This window comes from Podarcis liolepis (genome assembly GCF_965112155.1).
Source record: "Podarcis liolepis genome assembly, chromosome: 14".
Lineage (NCBI taxonomy): Eukaryota > Metazoa > Chordata > Lepidosauria > Squamata > Lacertidae > Podarcis > Podarcis liolepis.
In genome coordinates, this window is record NC_139569.1 from 3,081,043 (window position 1) to 3,097,703 (window position 16,661).

At 44.6% G+C, this 16,661-nt stretch overlaps 2 protein-coding genes and 1 long non-coding RNA gene across 3 annotated transcripts in view; 2 read left to right on the plus strand and 1 right to left on the minus strand.

Moving 5' to 3' along the window:
• Positions 1 to 16,661, plus strand: part of LOC310693083 (cytochrome P450 3A12-like) — a 65,348-nt gene that overhangs the window by 20,979 nt on the left and 27,708 nt on the right. The gene's annotated exons all lie outside the window — the stretch shown is intronic.
• The window catches only part of LOC310693133, a 28,573-nt gene continuing 12,391 nt past the window's right edge, over positions 480 to 16,661 (minus strand). Inside the window, exons 2-3 of the long non-coding RNA XR_014518992.1 lie at positions 5,396 to 9,471; positions 480 to 1,088 (exon numbers count right to left, since the gene is read on the minus strand). This is a non-coding gene — a long non-coding RNA (uncharacterized lncRNA). The remainder of the gene's footprint in view (positions 1,089 to 5,395; positions 9,472 to 16,661) is intronic.
• On the plus strand, positions 3,560 to 16,407 carry LOC310693082 (cytochrome P450 3A9-like). Its single transcript, XM_083474759.1, has 13 exons — positions 3,560 to 3,763; positions 6,484 to 6,577; positions 6,728 to 6,780; positions 6,938 to 7,037; positions 7,306 to 7,419; positions 7,559 to 7,647; positions 8,039 to 8,187; positions 8,684 to 8,811; positions 9,205 to 9,292; positions 10,952 to 11,112; positions 11,985 to 12,211; positions 15,504 to 15,666; positions 15,913 to 16,407. The coding sequence occupies exons 1-13, from the start codon at positions 3,693 to 3,695 to the stop codon at positions 16,006 to 16,008; spliced, it is 1,533 nt and encodes a 510-aa protein (XP_083330885.1). The 5' UTR covers positions 3,560 to 3,692; the 3' UTR covers positions 16,009 to 16,407.

Here is a 16,661-nt window from a genome sequence, read left to right on the forward strand (position 1 = left end):
TTTTATTTTGATCTCACCTTGCCAACAAAGGTCCGTATAGTTAAAGCTATGGTTTTCCCAGTAGTGATGTATGGAAGTGAGAGATGGACCATAAAGAAGGCTGATCGCCGAAGAATTGATGCTTTTGAATTATGGTGCTGGAGGAGACTCTTGAGAGTCCCATGGACTGCAAGAAGATCAAACCTCTCTATTCTGAAGGAAATCAGCCCTGAGTGCTCACTAGAAGGACAGATCCTGAAGCTGAGGCTCCAATACTTTGGCCACCTCATGAGAAGAGAAGACTCCCTGGAAACGACCCTGATGTTGGGAAAGATGGAGGGCACAAGGAGAAGGGGACGACAGAGGACGAGATGGTTGGACAGTGTTCTCGAAGCTACTAGCATGAGTTTGACCAAACTGTGGGAGTCAGTGGAAGACAGGAGTGCCTGGCGTGCTCTGGTCCAGGGGGTCACGAAGAGTCGGACACAACTAAACGACTAAACAACAACAACAACATGCCTTCAGGTTGGGAGGGGAAGGTGAGATGCTGAGTTTGGCATTTTCATCTTTTCACATATAACAACATACACACACATGCAAGAATAAAAATAATGATTTTTTTTAAAAAGTACAGCAAAAACACACAAACACAAGGGTGTTTGCTATAGATAAAGTTGTGGCAACTTTAATTGCAGAATAAGGCAGTGGGATTCTGGGCTGCCCCACTTCCACTGGGCTGGGTCTTCTCCAGAGAGAAAGACTCCTGCATTAAATGATGCACGTCGGGGAGAAGGACAGGCTAAAGTTCAGCAGTTATGAATACCTGAATGAGAGGATTTCAGCTGCACTTCTGCGTGCTCTTTGTCTTAAGACGTCACGTGACTATGTTCATTGCAGATCACTGCAGATATCATCCATTATTTTATTTATTTATCGAGAAGCATTTGTATTCTGCATAATGAAAAAAGATATATCTCTCAAGCGGTGTACACAAAGCAATTAAATATGATTAATTCCTCCTCTCCATGCATTGAGGTCCTGATCAGTTTACGCAGTAAGCTTATGGTTCAGGGAGCGCGTGAAGAATCCTTTCATAGAGAACAGGTACCCTGGAGAGAAGGAGCAAGCGATTAAACCAGCTTAAATCTGTGGTGTAGATATATCATTGTTATTACATATTTATTGCATCCATATCACACCTTTTCCTCCAGGTTGATGCACCTGTGCTTTGGCGCCTCCTGCTAAAAAACCCCAAACCATTTTCTTCCTTACTCTTAATCCAGGATTTACGAGGACTGACAAACTATTTTAGCCACGCTGGATTCGGATATTACAAAAGCCGTCCTTGTGAAAAAGTGCTACACCACTTTGGCTTGCTGGCGTAGGAATGACAGAGAGGGAGCCAGTTTGACCTCTCTCAGGAGGGCATCCCATAATCTGGGAGCAGCCACAGAAAAGGCTCTCCATGAAACCCCCCCCCCAATTTTTTTAATTCATTTTTCTTTTTCATTCATTACATACATCTCAGATTCTTAACATTTACTATGCCTTCCTCCCTCCCCCCCCCCAGGGCTTCCCCCAACTTCCGCTTCTGGTTTGTTTCTCTTTTCACCCACTTTGCTATCTCCTAACAGAAAAAGTTATTAATAACATAACATCAAGCCTAAAAACATGAAAATAAAAGGTAAACACACCATAATATTTCACTATCTTCTAAACATTTTCTAGTACTAATAATGTGAATGTTTATTTAAATCCTGCCATCAAGTCTACTGATTTTCTTTGTTTCTACAAATATAATATAAATGGTTCCCATTCTTTTTCAAAGTCGCTGTAGTCTTTTTCTCTTAATCTATCTGCCATTTTTGCCAGTTCTGCATAGTTCATCAGCTTCTCTTGCCATTGTTCTTTGGGTGGTATTTCTCCAGTCTTCCAGTTTTGTGCAATCAACATTCTTGCTGCTGTAGTGGCATACATAAATAAAGTCCTCATTTCTTTTGGTATGTCTTGGCCTAAAATACCTAGCAAAAAGGCTTCTGGGTTTTTTTACGAAAGTTATTTTCAACATTTTCTTCAGTTCATTGTATATCATTTCCCAGTAGGCTTTAACCTTTTTACAGTCCCACCACATATGATAAAACGTACCTTCTGTTTCACATCTCCAACACTTTTTCTTTTCATTTTTATACATTTTTGCCAATTTAACCGGTGATAAATGCCATCTATACATCATTTTCATATAATTCTCTCTCAATAATATACAATCTGTAAATTTCAAATTTACTTTCCACAATTTTATCCAGTCCTGAAATTGCATATTATGTCCTACACCTTGCGCCCATTTGAATATTACTCCATGAACCACACTTCTGATGTTGATGGGACTGAAAGAAGGTGCTCACCTGGGGATCTTAGCACCTTAAGGTGGCAGCCTGTACCAGCCAGGGGGCAAGAGGTGGAGGCAGGGGAAGCTTCAGAGCTGGAGGAAGAGGCAGGGCAGGCAAGCCAAGGGCCAGGCGCTTCTCCACCTTCTCCTGCACCACTGTCTCCCAGAGAGGAGGAGGCAGAGGAGGCTTCCATGCAGGAAAATCTTGATGGCTTTGTGTGCAGACCATAGGGTCCCATAAATAGGTGGAGGGGGAGCGCCCCTGTTGCTGCAGCTGCTCCATTGTGCTCAGATTTGGGAATAGCTGCCTAGACAAGAAACAAGAAAGCCTCTCCTGCCAAGGAAACCCCCAGGGAAGGAAGCTCAGAGCTAGGGGATCGGTGGTGGCATGAAGTAGTCAGAGGGAGAGGAGGGAGCAGGCTGGGAGGAGGAGGTGTCAGAAGCAGAAGAGGCAACAGGGTTTAGTGAGCAGGAAGAGGCTGGGGCAGAGAGTGGTCTAGCATCAGAGGCAGAAGTGGAGGCTGGAGAGGAGGTTGGTCAAGAGGCAGAGATGAGGCAGACTGCAGAAGAAGCCAGGGGATTTCCCCCTCCTGTTGCAAATAACACGTGTTGCTCAGGGTGCATTTAAATATCCACTCTGTAAAGATGCATGTGTTGATTGGAGTCTTTTTCTGGTCTTTTTGCCATTTATATCACTAATATAAGAAAACCAACCTCTGTTGGGAAAGCCTCCAAGGAAGGAGAGTCCACCACCTTTGGAGGGAGACTGTTCCACTGTCAAACAGTTCTTACAGTCAAAATATTCTCCCTAAGGTTTCGATGGAATTTCCTTTCTTGTAACTTGAATCCATCAGTTTGGGTGCTCACCTCCAGAGCAGCAGAAAGCAAGCTTGCTCCATCTTCCAGGCACTTTGATATGGCAACTGTACCCCATAAAAGGCGGTCAAATGATACAGCCCCTTGGCTTTTCAGAGATCTGTAGGGCACCAGGTGAGTGAAAGCTGCTCTGTAGCAAAAGGAATCAGAAGATGGCATCATGCATCTCCTGGAGAGGTTGGCAGGAGATGTTTTTACATAAGAAGGCAGCCAAGGGAACACACCCTCTCTAAGTCCTTGCCTCTTCTGTGAAAGCAGAACTCACCTGCCCTCTTTTCACAGCAAACAAAGCAAACTTGTTCTGAGGCAGCCAGTTATCAGAGCAAAGTTGAATGGATAGCAAAAGCTATTGCGAAATTTTTGTTTTTGCTGTTTGAGCTCCAGCCCTGAACAAGTATAAAGAGGGCAGAAATCCACATTCAAAGCCAGAGAGTCATCAAGGGCTAACAAGATGGATCTCCTTCCAAGCTTCTCCACTGAGACATGGTTCCTTCTCATTGCCTTCCTGGGCCTTTTCATGCTGTATGTATCATTCTCTTATCATTTCTTTGGCCGTTTTCTAATTATGAAAAAGAAATGGGGGCGTTTTAAATCTGCTTCTTCTTCTGAAAGCCATAAGAGATGGCAGCCTCTGAACTGCAAGGATATTTACTTCCGAGGAAGCTTGCATATGGTTGGGTTGTAGAAGCAGCTCCAGAAGCACAGCGTATTGTCTTTGGTATGCACCTAATAGTGGTCCTTGGAAGGGCTTCCATCTTCTGGGTGCCAACCATGATGCCAGAAGCCTTTTATTTTGAACTCACATCCCAATGGCTCAGCAGCTGAGGGACAGGGAGAAGGAATGGAGACACAGGACAAAGTTCTTGGGCAGAAGCAGCCAATTCCTAACCCACTCTATCTAGCCCAGGACTGCGAGGCCTTTAAAGCTTAAAACTAGGGAAGAAGGTGACAACTCTGGAGATTGATGAAAGGTTGACCTCATGCGGTTTGATCAGCTGGCCATCAACAAAACACTTCTGGCTATCACTGGGCTGATGGAATTTTCTAAACTGCTTTCATGGACACAGCCATGTAAAGAACATTATAGCAATCTAATTGAATACTATAGCCATTACGGAGGGCGGGGGATGGGATGAGCTTTTGCTACCCAGCTCTTTGCTACCCAGAATGTACCGTATTTTTCGCTCTATAACACGCACCAGACCATAACACGCACATAGTTTTTAGAGGAGGAAAACAAGAAAGCAAATATTCTAAATGAAATAGTGGATATATGATTTTTGTGGTTCATGCTGTGGCCACAGACATGTGATCTGACAGTGAGTTTGGAGTAGCCCAATGCAAAAATCCTGAGGATCCATGTGGATCCATGCTTTGTAACCACGGAGGAGGGAAGGAAGGGGAACCATGGATCCTCTGCTCACGACTGCAGCAGATCCCCCCCGCCACCCGCAGGCATTCCCTCCATAACACGCACAGACATTTCCCCTTACTTTCTAGGAGGAAAAAAGTGAGTGTTATGGTGCAAAAAATACGGTAATTACTCTGTTGTTGGGCTCTCTGTGTTGTATCCAACCAACTTTCAGTCAGAGTAGACCCTCTGGAATTAATAGATCTAAGTCACGTCCTTTAGTTTCTATGAGTCTGCTCTCAGGAGGACCAGCAATGGTTGCAACTCAATATGAATAGAACTCAGCATATGAGTTTCTGTGTCTGTTTGCTTTCTGTTTCTGATTTAATTGTATTCCACAGTTAATTTTTTTTTTTAAAAAAAGAATATCTGCTTCTGCTGCTTTCAACTTCCTGTGACAGTATTTCTTTTTGCTCTTTATCTTTGATTTATTAATAAAATATTTTTTGGAACCCCGCCCCAACCCGAGATAGCATTGTTAGGTATATTCAGCCGCGACAACTCTAGGTCTATTATATGAACATATGATTGATTACTTATTAACAGCAGCAAGAATATTGATAGCCGGAGATTGAAAAGAAGCAAAAGGTACCAATGTACCAAAAATGGTATCACATAATTTCGGAGACGGCACTTTGTGGGAAATGGATGCAAACAATTTGTGAGGGCAACCAGCATCCCCCCCACCCTGAATGACTTTTAAAGCAGTCTAGTGGCTCTTTATTCTGCCCAAGAACAAAGACTGCAGGACAAAGTGTACCTGTCACATTTTGTATTATGCGGCCGTGCTAACACTTCCCTTTATATTGATAGCAGCAGGGCTTTTTTTCCAGGGGGAACTCCCAGGAACTCAGTTCCACCACCCTCGGGTGGGTTCTGGCACCTGTCAGGTGAGCACCTAAGAGAAGGTTCCTGGTGAATTCCATCATCTCTTTTTCTAGAAAAACAGGCCTGGTCAGCAGCAGCGATTGGACTCTTTCTGCTCCAGGGCTTATGAACTCTCCTGTTTTTATTCTGATCTCAGCTATGCCTTCAGGTTGGGAGGGGAAGGTGAGATGCTGAGCTTGACATTTTCATCTTTTCACATATAACTCAACACACACACATGTAAGAATAAAGATAATGTTCCTTTTAAAGTACAGCAAAAAACCAAGGGAAGGAAAGAGCTGGATTTTCAGGGGAGAGATCAGCTGGTGGACTTTGGAGCCTGTTTATTATTGTATATATGCAGAGTAGGATGTGCAGCAAGTTGATCTCTAGGAATTGGTGGGTGATTTCATTGAAGGAGCTGTGCAGGGCAGTTGCTTTCTGCCCACATCAACCCCCTATTTAAAGCTTAGTGAGGTGGGGCCCACAAATCCCTGCCTTGTTTTCTGGCAACTTTAATTGCAGAATGACTTTGCTCATTGTAAAAACAGTGCTTTTTTCTGGGGGGGGGGGTATGCAGGGGTACATATTCCCCTAAACATTTTGTGCATCTTTGTACTTTTGCCCATTTACTGTATTTATTTTTCCTGATTTGAACTATAAAATTGTGATTTTCTTGAGTCAAAATGAGAGTACTCCTAAACATTTTTAAGAAAAAAACAAACCCACTGGTTAAAAAGGTTAAAATGACTCTTAATGTAACAACAAAGTTAATCAAACTCATGTGTGCCAATTTTTTTGCCCTGTGGTGCTCATGTCAGTTCCTTGTGGGATTTTTTAACAGGAGGAGCCCACACACAGGTGCAACAACCTGCCAGGTTTCCCCTCTGAACCCTGGACAGGCTTCCATGCTCTGCTGACAGATTTGCATCTCTCTCTCTCTCTCGTTTTACAAAATGAACAGATATGGATTTTGGCCGTATGGCGTCTTCAAGAAACTGGGCATTCCAGGTCCATCGCCATTGCCTTTCTTTGGAAATATCTGGTCCTATCGTAAGGTGAGTGTCTGGTGACATTCTTGCCCTGCTCAAGAGGTTTCCTGAGGCCCCTTTCTGCTCCCCCCTCTTGGGATCAGAGGTGCTCCTCAAAATGAGCCTTAATCCGGTTCAGAAAGGCTGTTCTTAACTTTCTTAAATGTCTTTCCACAGGGGTTTATCAACTTTGATTATGAGTGCTTTCAGAAATATGGGAGGACCTGGGGGTAAGTGACCTTTTATGACCTGCTTGTATTTCTCATGTTAGCCCAAATCCCATTGCTTGATCCCAAGGAGGAAATGTTCTGGGGCGGGAAACTGCTAAATCTGCAACTGGATCTCTTTGAGATCTCAAAAACATACCATTCTTTACTCTTAATCCAGGATTTACGATGGCCGAAAGCCTATGTTAGCTACGCTGGATCCGGCTATTATAAAAGCCGTCCTCGTGAAAGAGTGTTACACCACTTTCACCAACCGTCGGGTAGGCATTCACTTCTTAAGTATACAATAGCATCATGGAAGTAGGAGAGTTTCTACATGTCCCTCCATTGGCACCAAACTGGGGTAATGGGGAGGGCAGATTAATCCCTCTCCAAAAGTCAAGTGTGAACTTTGCCACCCAGCCATCACTGCCCTCCATGTTTATTCCGTTTACAATTCCCTGTTGGATATTATTGGTTCCACATCTATCATGAGTTCAAAACCTGACTTTGCCACTCATTGGTTCCAAACTGTTTTGCTTCCTCTAGGATATAGATTTAGTTGGGATCTTGAAGTCTTCCGTCTCACTGGCAAAGGACGAACAATGGAAGAGGATTCGCACTATTCTCTCTCCAACCTTCACCAGCGGGAAGCTCAAGGAGGTAAAAAAAGGAAAAAGATATTAAGTATTAAGTACTTCCACTGGTAAATATGGGTTGTACAGTTCAAGCACCATTCAAACTATTCAGTCTGAAATTGCCCATAGGTGTTTACATCTCAGTTCATTGATTTGTATTTCAGATGTTTCCCATCATCAAACACTACGGGGAGGTTTTGATGCAAAACGTTCAGAAGAAAGTGGAAAAGAATGAATTTGTGGTTATGAAGGAGTAAGTGGTTTGAGCCAGGAAAGGCCTCAGTCAAAAACAGCATAGCATACAATGTGGGCTGCCTTTGAGGTGAATCCAGATCCCATTGGGTGGCCAGAAACAGGCCTATGGAAAATCCTAAGTACAGTGGTACCTCGGGTTAAGTACTTAATTCGTTCCAGAGGTCCGTTCCCAACCTGAAACTGTTCTTAACCTGAGGTACCACTTTAGCTAATGGGGCCTCCTGCTGCCGCCTCACTGCCGGAGCACGATTTCTGTTCTCATCCTGAAGCAAAGTTCTTAACCTGAGGTAATATTTCTGGGTTAGCGGAGTCTGTCACCTGAAGGGTATGTAACCCGAGGTACCACTGTATACTGAGAGCCTAATTTGGCTGCTCTGTTCCCTCCCCAGCGTCTTTGGAGCCTACAGCATGGATGTCGTCACCAGCACTTCGTTTGGTGTGAACATTGACTCTATGAACAACCCTGCAGATCCTTTTGTCAAGGAGATCAAGAAGGTGACCAAGTTTGGATCTTTTGATCCACGCTTGGTTTTGATAGGTAAGTTGTCTTCTGATTTCTGATGGCCCAGTGGAAGTTTGCGGCCTGGTTATTATGGAAACATAATAACTGGTCCACCAAGCACAGAATTTTCTACAGATTTTTCTACTAGGTCCTCCAGGGTTTCTGACAGGGGCCATTCCCAGCTCAGCCTGGTCACGAGGACCGAATGTGGGTCGACCATTGAGCCATGATGGCCTTTCCAAAATATGATTTCTTTCTAGACTGCACTTGGATCTAAAATATTGTGAGGATTATTCTAAGAACTAGCTTTGCCCCCACCCTCACCCCCAGCTGGATACCTGGAGGTTCCCGCCTAGCATCGACAATTAACCAATCCCAACTGTGGGGGACGTTGCCAGGGGAGTTGGCCAGGTAGGGTTATGACAGCCCTACATTCACAATAGAGGGTGTAACTTACCTGTTAGTCCTCAGTCTAATGCTTTGCCTCAGGAAGGTTGATTCCTGTTCACCGTACGATTTCTGTCTCTTGCAGCCATGTTCCCATTCTTGATTCCTCTTCTCAAATTAATGAACGTGAATATATTCAATGCAGAAGCTTTAAGCTTCTTTTCAAGGTCCTTTGCAAAAATGAAGGAAACGCGGCAGAAAGAAGGGCAAAAGGTAAGAATTAAGACTGTGCCGTAATTTGGGGGTGAATATCTTTGGCTTGGAAAAGGGCTTTCATTGTGTGTGTGTGTGTGTGTGTGTGTGTGTGTGTGTGTTTCACTGAAAAATCCCCTAGGACTCAACTTTTCTCTGTGCTGCTTCACTGCTTTTTGTTCCACAAAACAGCCTAATATCTTGACTCTTTTACCCCCTCAGTATGTCTGGTTGTGCCTAATTACAGTGAGATGATCACACGGCCAATGTCCTCAAGGGCAAAGGGGGCCAGTTCTCATGGCTGTATTTAGCCCTTTAAAAAACCAGGGGCTTCAAACCATCTTGGCCCAGTGGCCCCCGTGGGGATCTCTCTGCCGCACATTTTCTCCACTGGTTTATTTGTTTTCTGGTTAGAGCCGGGTAGATTTCCTGCAGCTGATGATTGACTCCCAAAGTGCCAAGACAGACCACCAGAGCAATGGCTTGAACCACTCCTATAAAGGTAATGCCACACAATTTAACTGAACTGAAGTTGTATTTCCTGAAGACTTGAAATTGCCTATCCCAGTTTGAAAAATGCAATGCGATGAATGTTACCTACACAGATCATGTTCCCGAGTTGTCTTTCCTGAGGAGTTGAAATTGCCCAAATCCTCGATGACTTAGGAACTTCACTTGCACCTGAATAATAATAATAATAATAATAATAATAATAATAATAATAATAATAAAGCTATTATTTATACCCCGCCCATCTGGCTGGGTTTCCCCAGCCACTCTGGGCAGCTTCCAACAAAATATTAAAATACAATAGTCTGCCAAACATTGCTCTGCTTTCCTTTGGACATCAGCAAGACCAAGAGGGGGGGTCTTGTCTTCTGGGCAGCCCAGGACCTCCAGACACACTGCCCAGGCTTGGGGTCCTGGAGGGGTCACTTCAGTCATGCAAATACAGCAATTTGACTTCATCCCCAGAGGCACACTCCATCGTCTCTCAAGACAGAAGGATGCCAGAAACAAGACTGCACCCACAGACACGATTCTAAACCAACCCCCCAATCTTCTAACACCACGTATGTTGTTGATGATAATGACTTTTCAGTCTCTTGTAACTCAAAGGTCTCCAAGTGACTTTGTTGTTGTTGTTGTTTAGTCATGTCCGACTCTTCGTGACCCCCTGGACCAGAGCACGCCAGGCACTCCTGTCTTCCACTGCCTCCCGCAGTTTGGGCAAACTCATGTTAGTAGCTTTGAGAACACTGTCCAACCATTTCATCCTCTGTCGCCCCTTCTCCTTGTGCCCTCCATCTTTCCCAACATCAGGGTCTTTTCCAGGGAGTCTTCTCTTCTCATGAGGTGGCCAAAGTATTGGAGCCTCAGCTTCAGGATCTGTCCTTCTAGTGAGCACTCAGGGCTGATTTCCTTAAAAATGGATAGGTTTGATCTTTCAGTGACTCACAGCATATTTTAAATATAAATATATTATAGCACAAAACAGAACAAAGCAGGTCCCATAAACAGCCATAGGAAGCTTGGGCAGCAGGCCAGTAGCAGCAAAGCATCATTTCAGTCTATCAAAAGCCAGGGGGAAGCCTTTCCCTGGTGCTAAAAAGAGGTCAGTGAAGGCGCTTGGCAGACCTTGCAGGGGAGAGTTTTGCACAGAAAGAGAGCCACAACCTAAAAGGCCCTACTCTCCCTTGTCATTACACTCAGTGATAAAGGCCTCAGAATATCACTTTCCACCTTATTTAAGTTGCCTGCAGGACTGTTCCCAGAAGTAATTCCCATATTTTTCCCTGGGCCACCACCCCCTTGATTCCACAAACTCATTCTCAATACCTCCTCCCCTCTCAAAAGCATTACTATCCAAATAGTGATTTGCACAACACCCTAAGGCAGACAATGACACAATAAAATTCAAAACAGCAACATTTGATTGCACATTGATTGAAAAATCACATTAAAAGGGTTTAGTTTAATTAATTCAACAAAACTCATGAACTTGATCTTGTGAGACCAGCTTTTCAAAATCTGATAGTCATTTATACCTCCAGCAACCCTTTGCCTTGCAATGCATGTTACCTGCACGGATCATGTTCCCAGCCAGACTACAGGCTGTACTTGTTTTCACTTGAACTGTCTCACTTCTGCTTGTTTGCAGGCTTGACTGACATTGAAATCCTGGCCCAGTCCTTCATGTTTGTCTTTGCTGGATACGAACCCACCAGCAACTCCCTGGGTTATGCGGCCTACCTCTTGGCCACTCACCCAGATGTCCAGCAGAAGCTTCAAGATGAGATAGATACCATCCTGCCCAACAAGGTAAGAATGTGTGGGTTGCAAAGGTGAGGCCAGACCTAATGGAGAAGGTTTTTTGGGTGTGGTGGGGAAGTTACAAGAGAGTTATTTATCTAATTTGGGGGGCAAGGACAGAGAAGTAATAAAAATGAACCAGTTAGAAACTAAAGCGAAAATACACCAAAACACAATTTAGTACCCGGAAGGAAAATCCAGTTTGCCCTGACATCAGCCCAGTGGTCAGCATCACCTGGACCTTAGATTTCAAAGGCCTGCTTGAACTGGAAGATCTTAGCCTGCTGGCAGAGGGATGACAGAGAGGGAGCCAGTCTATCCCCTCTTGGGAGGGAATAGAGCAATCTCAGAGCAGCCACCGAAAAGGCCCTGTCTCTCTTGAGTCATTGCCAGTTGGGCTTCTGATTTTGATAGGACCAAGAGAAGGGGCTCAACTGAGGATCTTAGCACTTGAGCCATGTTAGATTGGGACAGTGGAGAGAGAAACAGATCAGTTGTGCAAGTTGCATTCCACCTGTGCAGCTGTTGAATGCAGGGGTGAAGCTACCTGCCTTGGCACCTGGAGCTGCGGGGGCGGGGCTAGCTGCTCGCACAGCGAACGTCCCTAGCCACCTCCCGCATATGCAGCAAGCGGGGGGGGGGGTGTCTGTGTTTGGCGCAGCAATATCACCTGCCCTCATGGCTGACACCCAGTGCATACCGCATGCCCCGCACCCGCCACCAGTGGTTGAATGCAACCCGTGGAGATTGTCATATTTATGGACAGAAATCTCAGAATAAGGCCACTTCAGCTGAGATCTTTCCTTCTGAAGGTCTCTGTCTGAGCCTGGTTCAGGGTCCCACCGGTTATAGCTAACCTTCCCCCTTGAATCCCCCCAAAGGCTCCTCTCACGTACGATGCCATCATGCAACTGGAATATCTTGACATGATCCTGAGCGAAACGCAAAGGCTGTATCCCCTTGGAGGACGGCTGCAAAGGACCTGCAACAAAGATGTGGAAATCAATGGGGTGACTATCCTGAAGGACATGAATGTGATCATTCCTCCCTATACGCTTCATCGGGACCCTGAATATTGGCCAGAACCTGACGAATTCAGACCTGAGAGGTAACCCTTCCCATCCCACTGCAAAAAACCTTGTGCTCTGAATATACACCACCTGATGAAAGGCCACATGTTCGAATGACATGAGTGCAAGATCTACCCAACCACTAGTAGATCACCAGCAGCTCCTGATTTCAGCCTCAGCTGGGCTGCTGACATCATCATCACCACCATTTTATTACATTTATTTATATCCCACATTTTTTCTAGACAGGGACTCAAGACATAGAAACATAGCAATTAAACTGTAATAGAATTCAACTGTGATGAAGGCATATACAAACATCACAAAGCCAGCCAGGATACCAGCTGTCAGGGAACTGACATCGGAGCAGAGTGGAGAGGCTAGGCTCCCAGATTCTGCAGGAGAGGGAACGAGTAAGGGAAGAGAGAGGACGTCCTCTGGGGAAGGAAGTCCAGGTGACACCAGGAAGAAGGGAGAGGCAGAGAGCACTTCGGAGGGGAGGCTCCGAGACTCTTCCAGTGAAGTCAGTGAGGAGAGTGGAGGACCACCGCTTGGCACGCCCACTCTGCGCAGAAGGCTTCCGCGCAGAGAGGCGAGGCGAAGGTTGTCCGTTAAGGAATTCTTATGCTGGAGGAAATTTAGGAGACACCCACTGACGGATTCTGCTAGCGATTGAGCAGCAGCGCATAAGGGCTGCTCAGCCGGGGAAAGACGCAACCACCCCAAGCAGTTGGGAACGGCTGGAGGTTTACACACAAGCAACCCCAATTCCCATGATACCAGCATTTTGCAGATGCCTGGCTGGAGGTGAAAATAAAACAGACATCACTTTCACTCTCCCTTTAAATGTGAGGTAACCAGAGGTTTCATCTTCTCTTAGATCTGAGTATATTTCACTCAAAATTCCACATCCCTGTGGGTGTAAGTATAGCATCCAGTTTTCCTCAGAAATATTTAAGTCTTTACAGGTCCATTCAAAACTAAATAGGAATGCCTGTACATCATCACCTTTAATTTACCTTTTAAACCTCTTTACATTAGCTGAGGTAAAATCTCCACCCCCCACAATGGTTGTGGCAGTTCTGCCCTCAGCTTAATTTCCTCCATTTTTAAAACAAACATATCTTTTTCATGGGCCATCTTGGCCTCCCTTTCCCTGTATTCTTGGGCTAATCTGGCATCTCTTTCTTTCTCTTTTTCCTCCTAATCTGCTCTCTCTCTGTGCCATATCTCTCTCAGTCTGTATCTGTGCTAACTGAATGTCTGCTGCGGTTCTGGCTTGTTCAGCTGCTAATTTTGCCTTTTCTTTCTCTGCTTCAACTTTAGCCAATTCTAACCTTAACCTCGTCATTTCTTACTCAGTACTAGGATTTTCCTCAGATGCAGTAGCTCCCTGCACTGGGTCATCCCGAGTCTCTTTCGCTTGGCGCTTGCTGGTCATTTTCTGACAGGAAATTTTCCTTCTTTTAATAAAAGAACTTCAGTACTTTATTAAACTGGTTGTTCTGTGTCTCTGGGTACGTTTCTGTGTGGGTTTTAACTTCGTATCATGGCGCTGCCACCAAGTAATATGCTACAGGCGAAAAAGCACTTTCCCCTCCCAAGCCGTTGGGCCCGTTCTCATTCAGATAATTTGCCCCCACCCCACTGAGCAACCATTTACCCAAAGGTTCCCCCCCCCTTAAAATTCTAACCCAGATTATCCTATGGGGGACCATTGTGAGGGGATAACTGGTAAATTGGAGTCTCAGGCCAGTTTTCTTTAAATAACAATAAATATTTATTTAAGTCAAGATAGTATGTAACACAAGTGAAAAAACTTCAGGAATGCAATGCTATTTCACTTTAACTCATCCTTGGTTGTTTTTGGTTGCGTTATACGCAGTGGTGTCCAAACTTTTTTCAAAGAGGGCCAGATTTGATGAAGTGAAGGGCCATGAGGGCCGAGCAAAGGGTTGAAGCTGTTGAGCTTTTTTTCAGGATTGAATTTGTTGAGTTTTTTTTTTACCATTTTACCCCAGGAAATAAACTACCACAGGGGCTGGATTAGGCCCCCAAAATGGACTTTGTACGTGCCTGCAGGTTGGTTCCTTTATAAGGTGATACTTTCTTTCAGCTACCCACCCCCTTTAACAATCCTGCTCCTGAGGGACTTTAAGTAATAGACCAAAGGGATCTTCACACGCCATCCCTTCACTGGGTCTGGGAGTTCCTTCTTTTCCTCAGAAGAATCTTTCCCCTCCGGACTGGATTGAGTCCCAAGGAGGCTGTTCCTTTCCAGCTCCTCCTTCTCCTGCCTCAATCTCTGCCTCCCAGTAAAATTCTGGTCTATTCCTCCTACAAGACACCACACTTTGTCCTTCAGAATACGCTCAGAGCGGAAGTTCTTTCTTTTTTTTGTTTGGAACCAACTCTTTCTCCCTTTCACTCCTTTTACCTCAACCTGTCTCCTACCTAGAAATCATAAAACAGAGAAACCAGTAGGAGAACACTTTAGTCTCCCAGGACATTCTGTACAAGATCTTAAAATAGCTGTCTTATTGCAAAAGAGTTTCAGAAATACACTTGAAAGAGAAGCTGCTGAATTACAACTCATTACCAAACTAAAAACTATGGCGAGACCTGGTCTGAATATTGGATTCATGTCCCATTATACATGCTAAAACTAATTTTGGTCATCTATCCCTTTAGAAATCTTTTGCCCTTCCCTGTGGAACCAACTGCCATCCTTGACAGCCATCAACAGTTATAAGGCTGAAGCGACCTCTGCTTCAGAGTATCTGAAAAAGTGTGTATACACACAAAAGCTCATTCCTAGAAAGCTTATACCTAGTTGGTCTTTAAGATGCTACTGGAATTATTATTATTATTTTTTAAAAAATGGGGAATTTTTCTTTTAAAGACTGTCTTAAGACCAAAAGACTTGATTCTCTTAAGCGAGTTCTTTTTGGATCATCTTTTAATTTTTTTTTTTAATCTTTCATCTTGTTATTTATTATCTCTCCTAACCTGCCTCCCTACTTATCTCCCAACCTCTCTACCCTCAATTCCAACTCCAACTCCCTGTCTCTCTTCAAATCCTCTCCTTTTAAACTCTTCCTCCTGGAACCATGGCCAATCAGAGGCTGTCGTTCGTTAACCATTTACTGGCAGGGAAAGAAAGAAAAAAGAAACACTTGTTGAACCAACCTGTCCAGGAAACCAACTTTCTCGTCGCAAAGTTGAGCTGCTGCCTTCTTCTTCCTTTGCCTCTCCCATCAAGGCATCAGATCTGCCCGTTCTGGTTCCTTACCCAGCCTCCATTTCTCTCATCTCTGTGAATGCAACCAGGTTCAGCAAAGAGAACAAGGATCAAGTGGATCCCTACCTATACCTGCCCTTTGGAGCTGGTCCCCGGAACTGCTTGGGAATGCGCTTTGCTCTCGTCACGATGAAGGTGGCAATTGCAATCCTGGTGCAGCATTTTTCCTTCAGGATCTGCAAGGAAACTCCGGTGAGGAGGCTGGATGGTGTGTGTGTGTGTGTGTGTGTGTGTAAGGAAGGGGCAAGGGGCATGGCACTTGGAGTTTCAATGTCTGGCACCAGTGCCTAAGGCATAGATAGCATCATACTGCATGTTTTGATTTAAGCCAGGGAAACCAAAACATTGAAACTCCCCTGTGATCTTCTGCTGGGGTCTTGATGTTAAGATGGGTTGACTGATGTGCTGATTGCTCTCTCGATTCTCACCCTGCTGCAGATTCCCCTTAAGATGAGCAACAAAGCCTTCTTAGTGCCGGAGAAACCAATAGTTCTGAAGATGGTGCCACGAGGTGGTCCCCAAAAGGAGGAGTGAAGCCTGGTCGTGTCTCAGTCACTTCGGCAGCGAGTGCAAAAGCTTTGGGTGTTCCTCTGGGATGTTTCCCCAAAGAGAACTACTAATGGTTCCAGAGGATCAAACTGATTTGCAAACCGAAACGAATTTCACTTTTAAAAACTGCACTTCAATAATAAAGGATGGGGAAGAGTCAGCTCTAAGTTTCTATTGTAAACCTTTTGCAAAATAGAGCCTCCTTCCCCTTTTCCTTTTTTTACACACACAGTTCTGTTTGCTGTTATATTCCATATTTATAATCCAATTTCTTCCACCTCACTTGTACAAATATAATGTAAACTAATATTCAGAGGAGGGTTGCTGAATAGTAAATATAGAGAAGAAAACTTTCAATAAAGAAACCATAGGCTCCTCCCCTCACTGCCTTTTGTACTGAGTGAAGTCCTATCTCAAGTTGGTTTGTTCCACAGTTTGTGATCTCATCTCTTCTAGCATGCACTTGTACTTTGGTCTGCTTCTTAATGGCGGTGTTGGAGGGGTTTTGGCAGGTGAAGTGCTTTTGCACTCAGCGTTTCCCTGCCTCCATGCTGAAGCGAGAGTCAGGTACCAAGACGAATCATCCATATTTTTCCTTCACCAATGATCTCCTGTTGTCATGGAGGCTGCCTCCATTA

Excerpts from the sequence above, each read along its gene's own strand:
- LOC310693082 (XM_083474759.1), top strand. The coding sequence starts at position 3,693 with ATGGATCTCCTTCCAAGCTTCTCCACTGAGACATGGTTCCTTCTCATT. Across the intron at positions 7,420-7,558 it reads CCAGCGGGAAGCTCAAGGAG|ATGTTTCCCATCATCAAACA; the intron begins GTAAAAAAAGGA and ends TTTGTATTTCAG. Across the intron at positions 9,293-10,951 it reads CTTGAACCACTCCTATAAAG|GCTTGACTGACATTGAAATC; the intron begins GTAATGCCACAC and ends GCTTGTTTGCAG.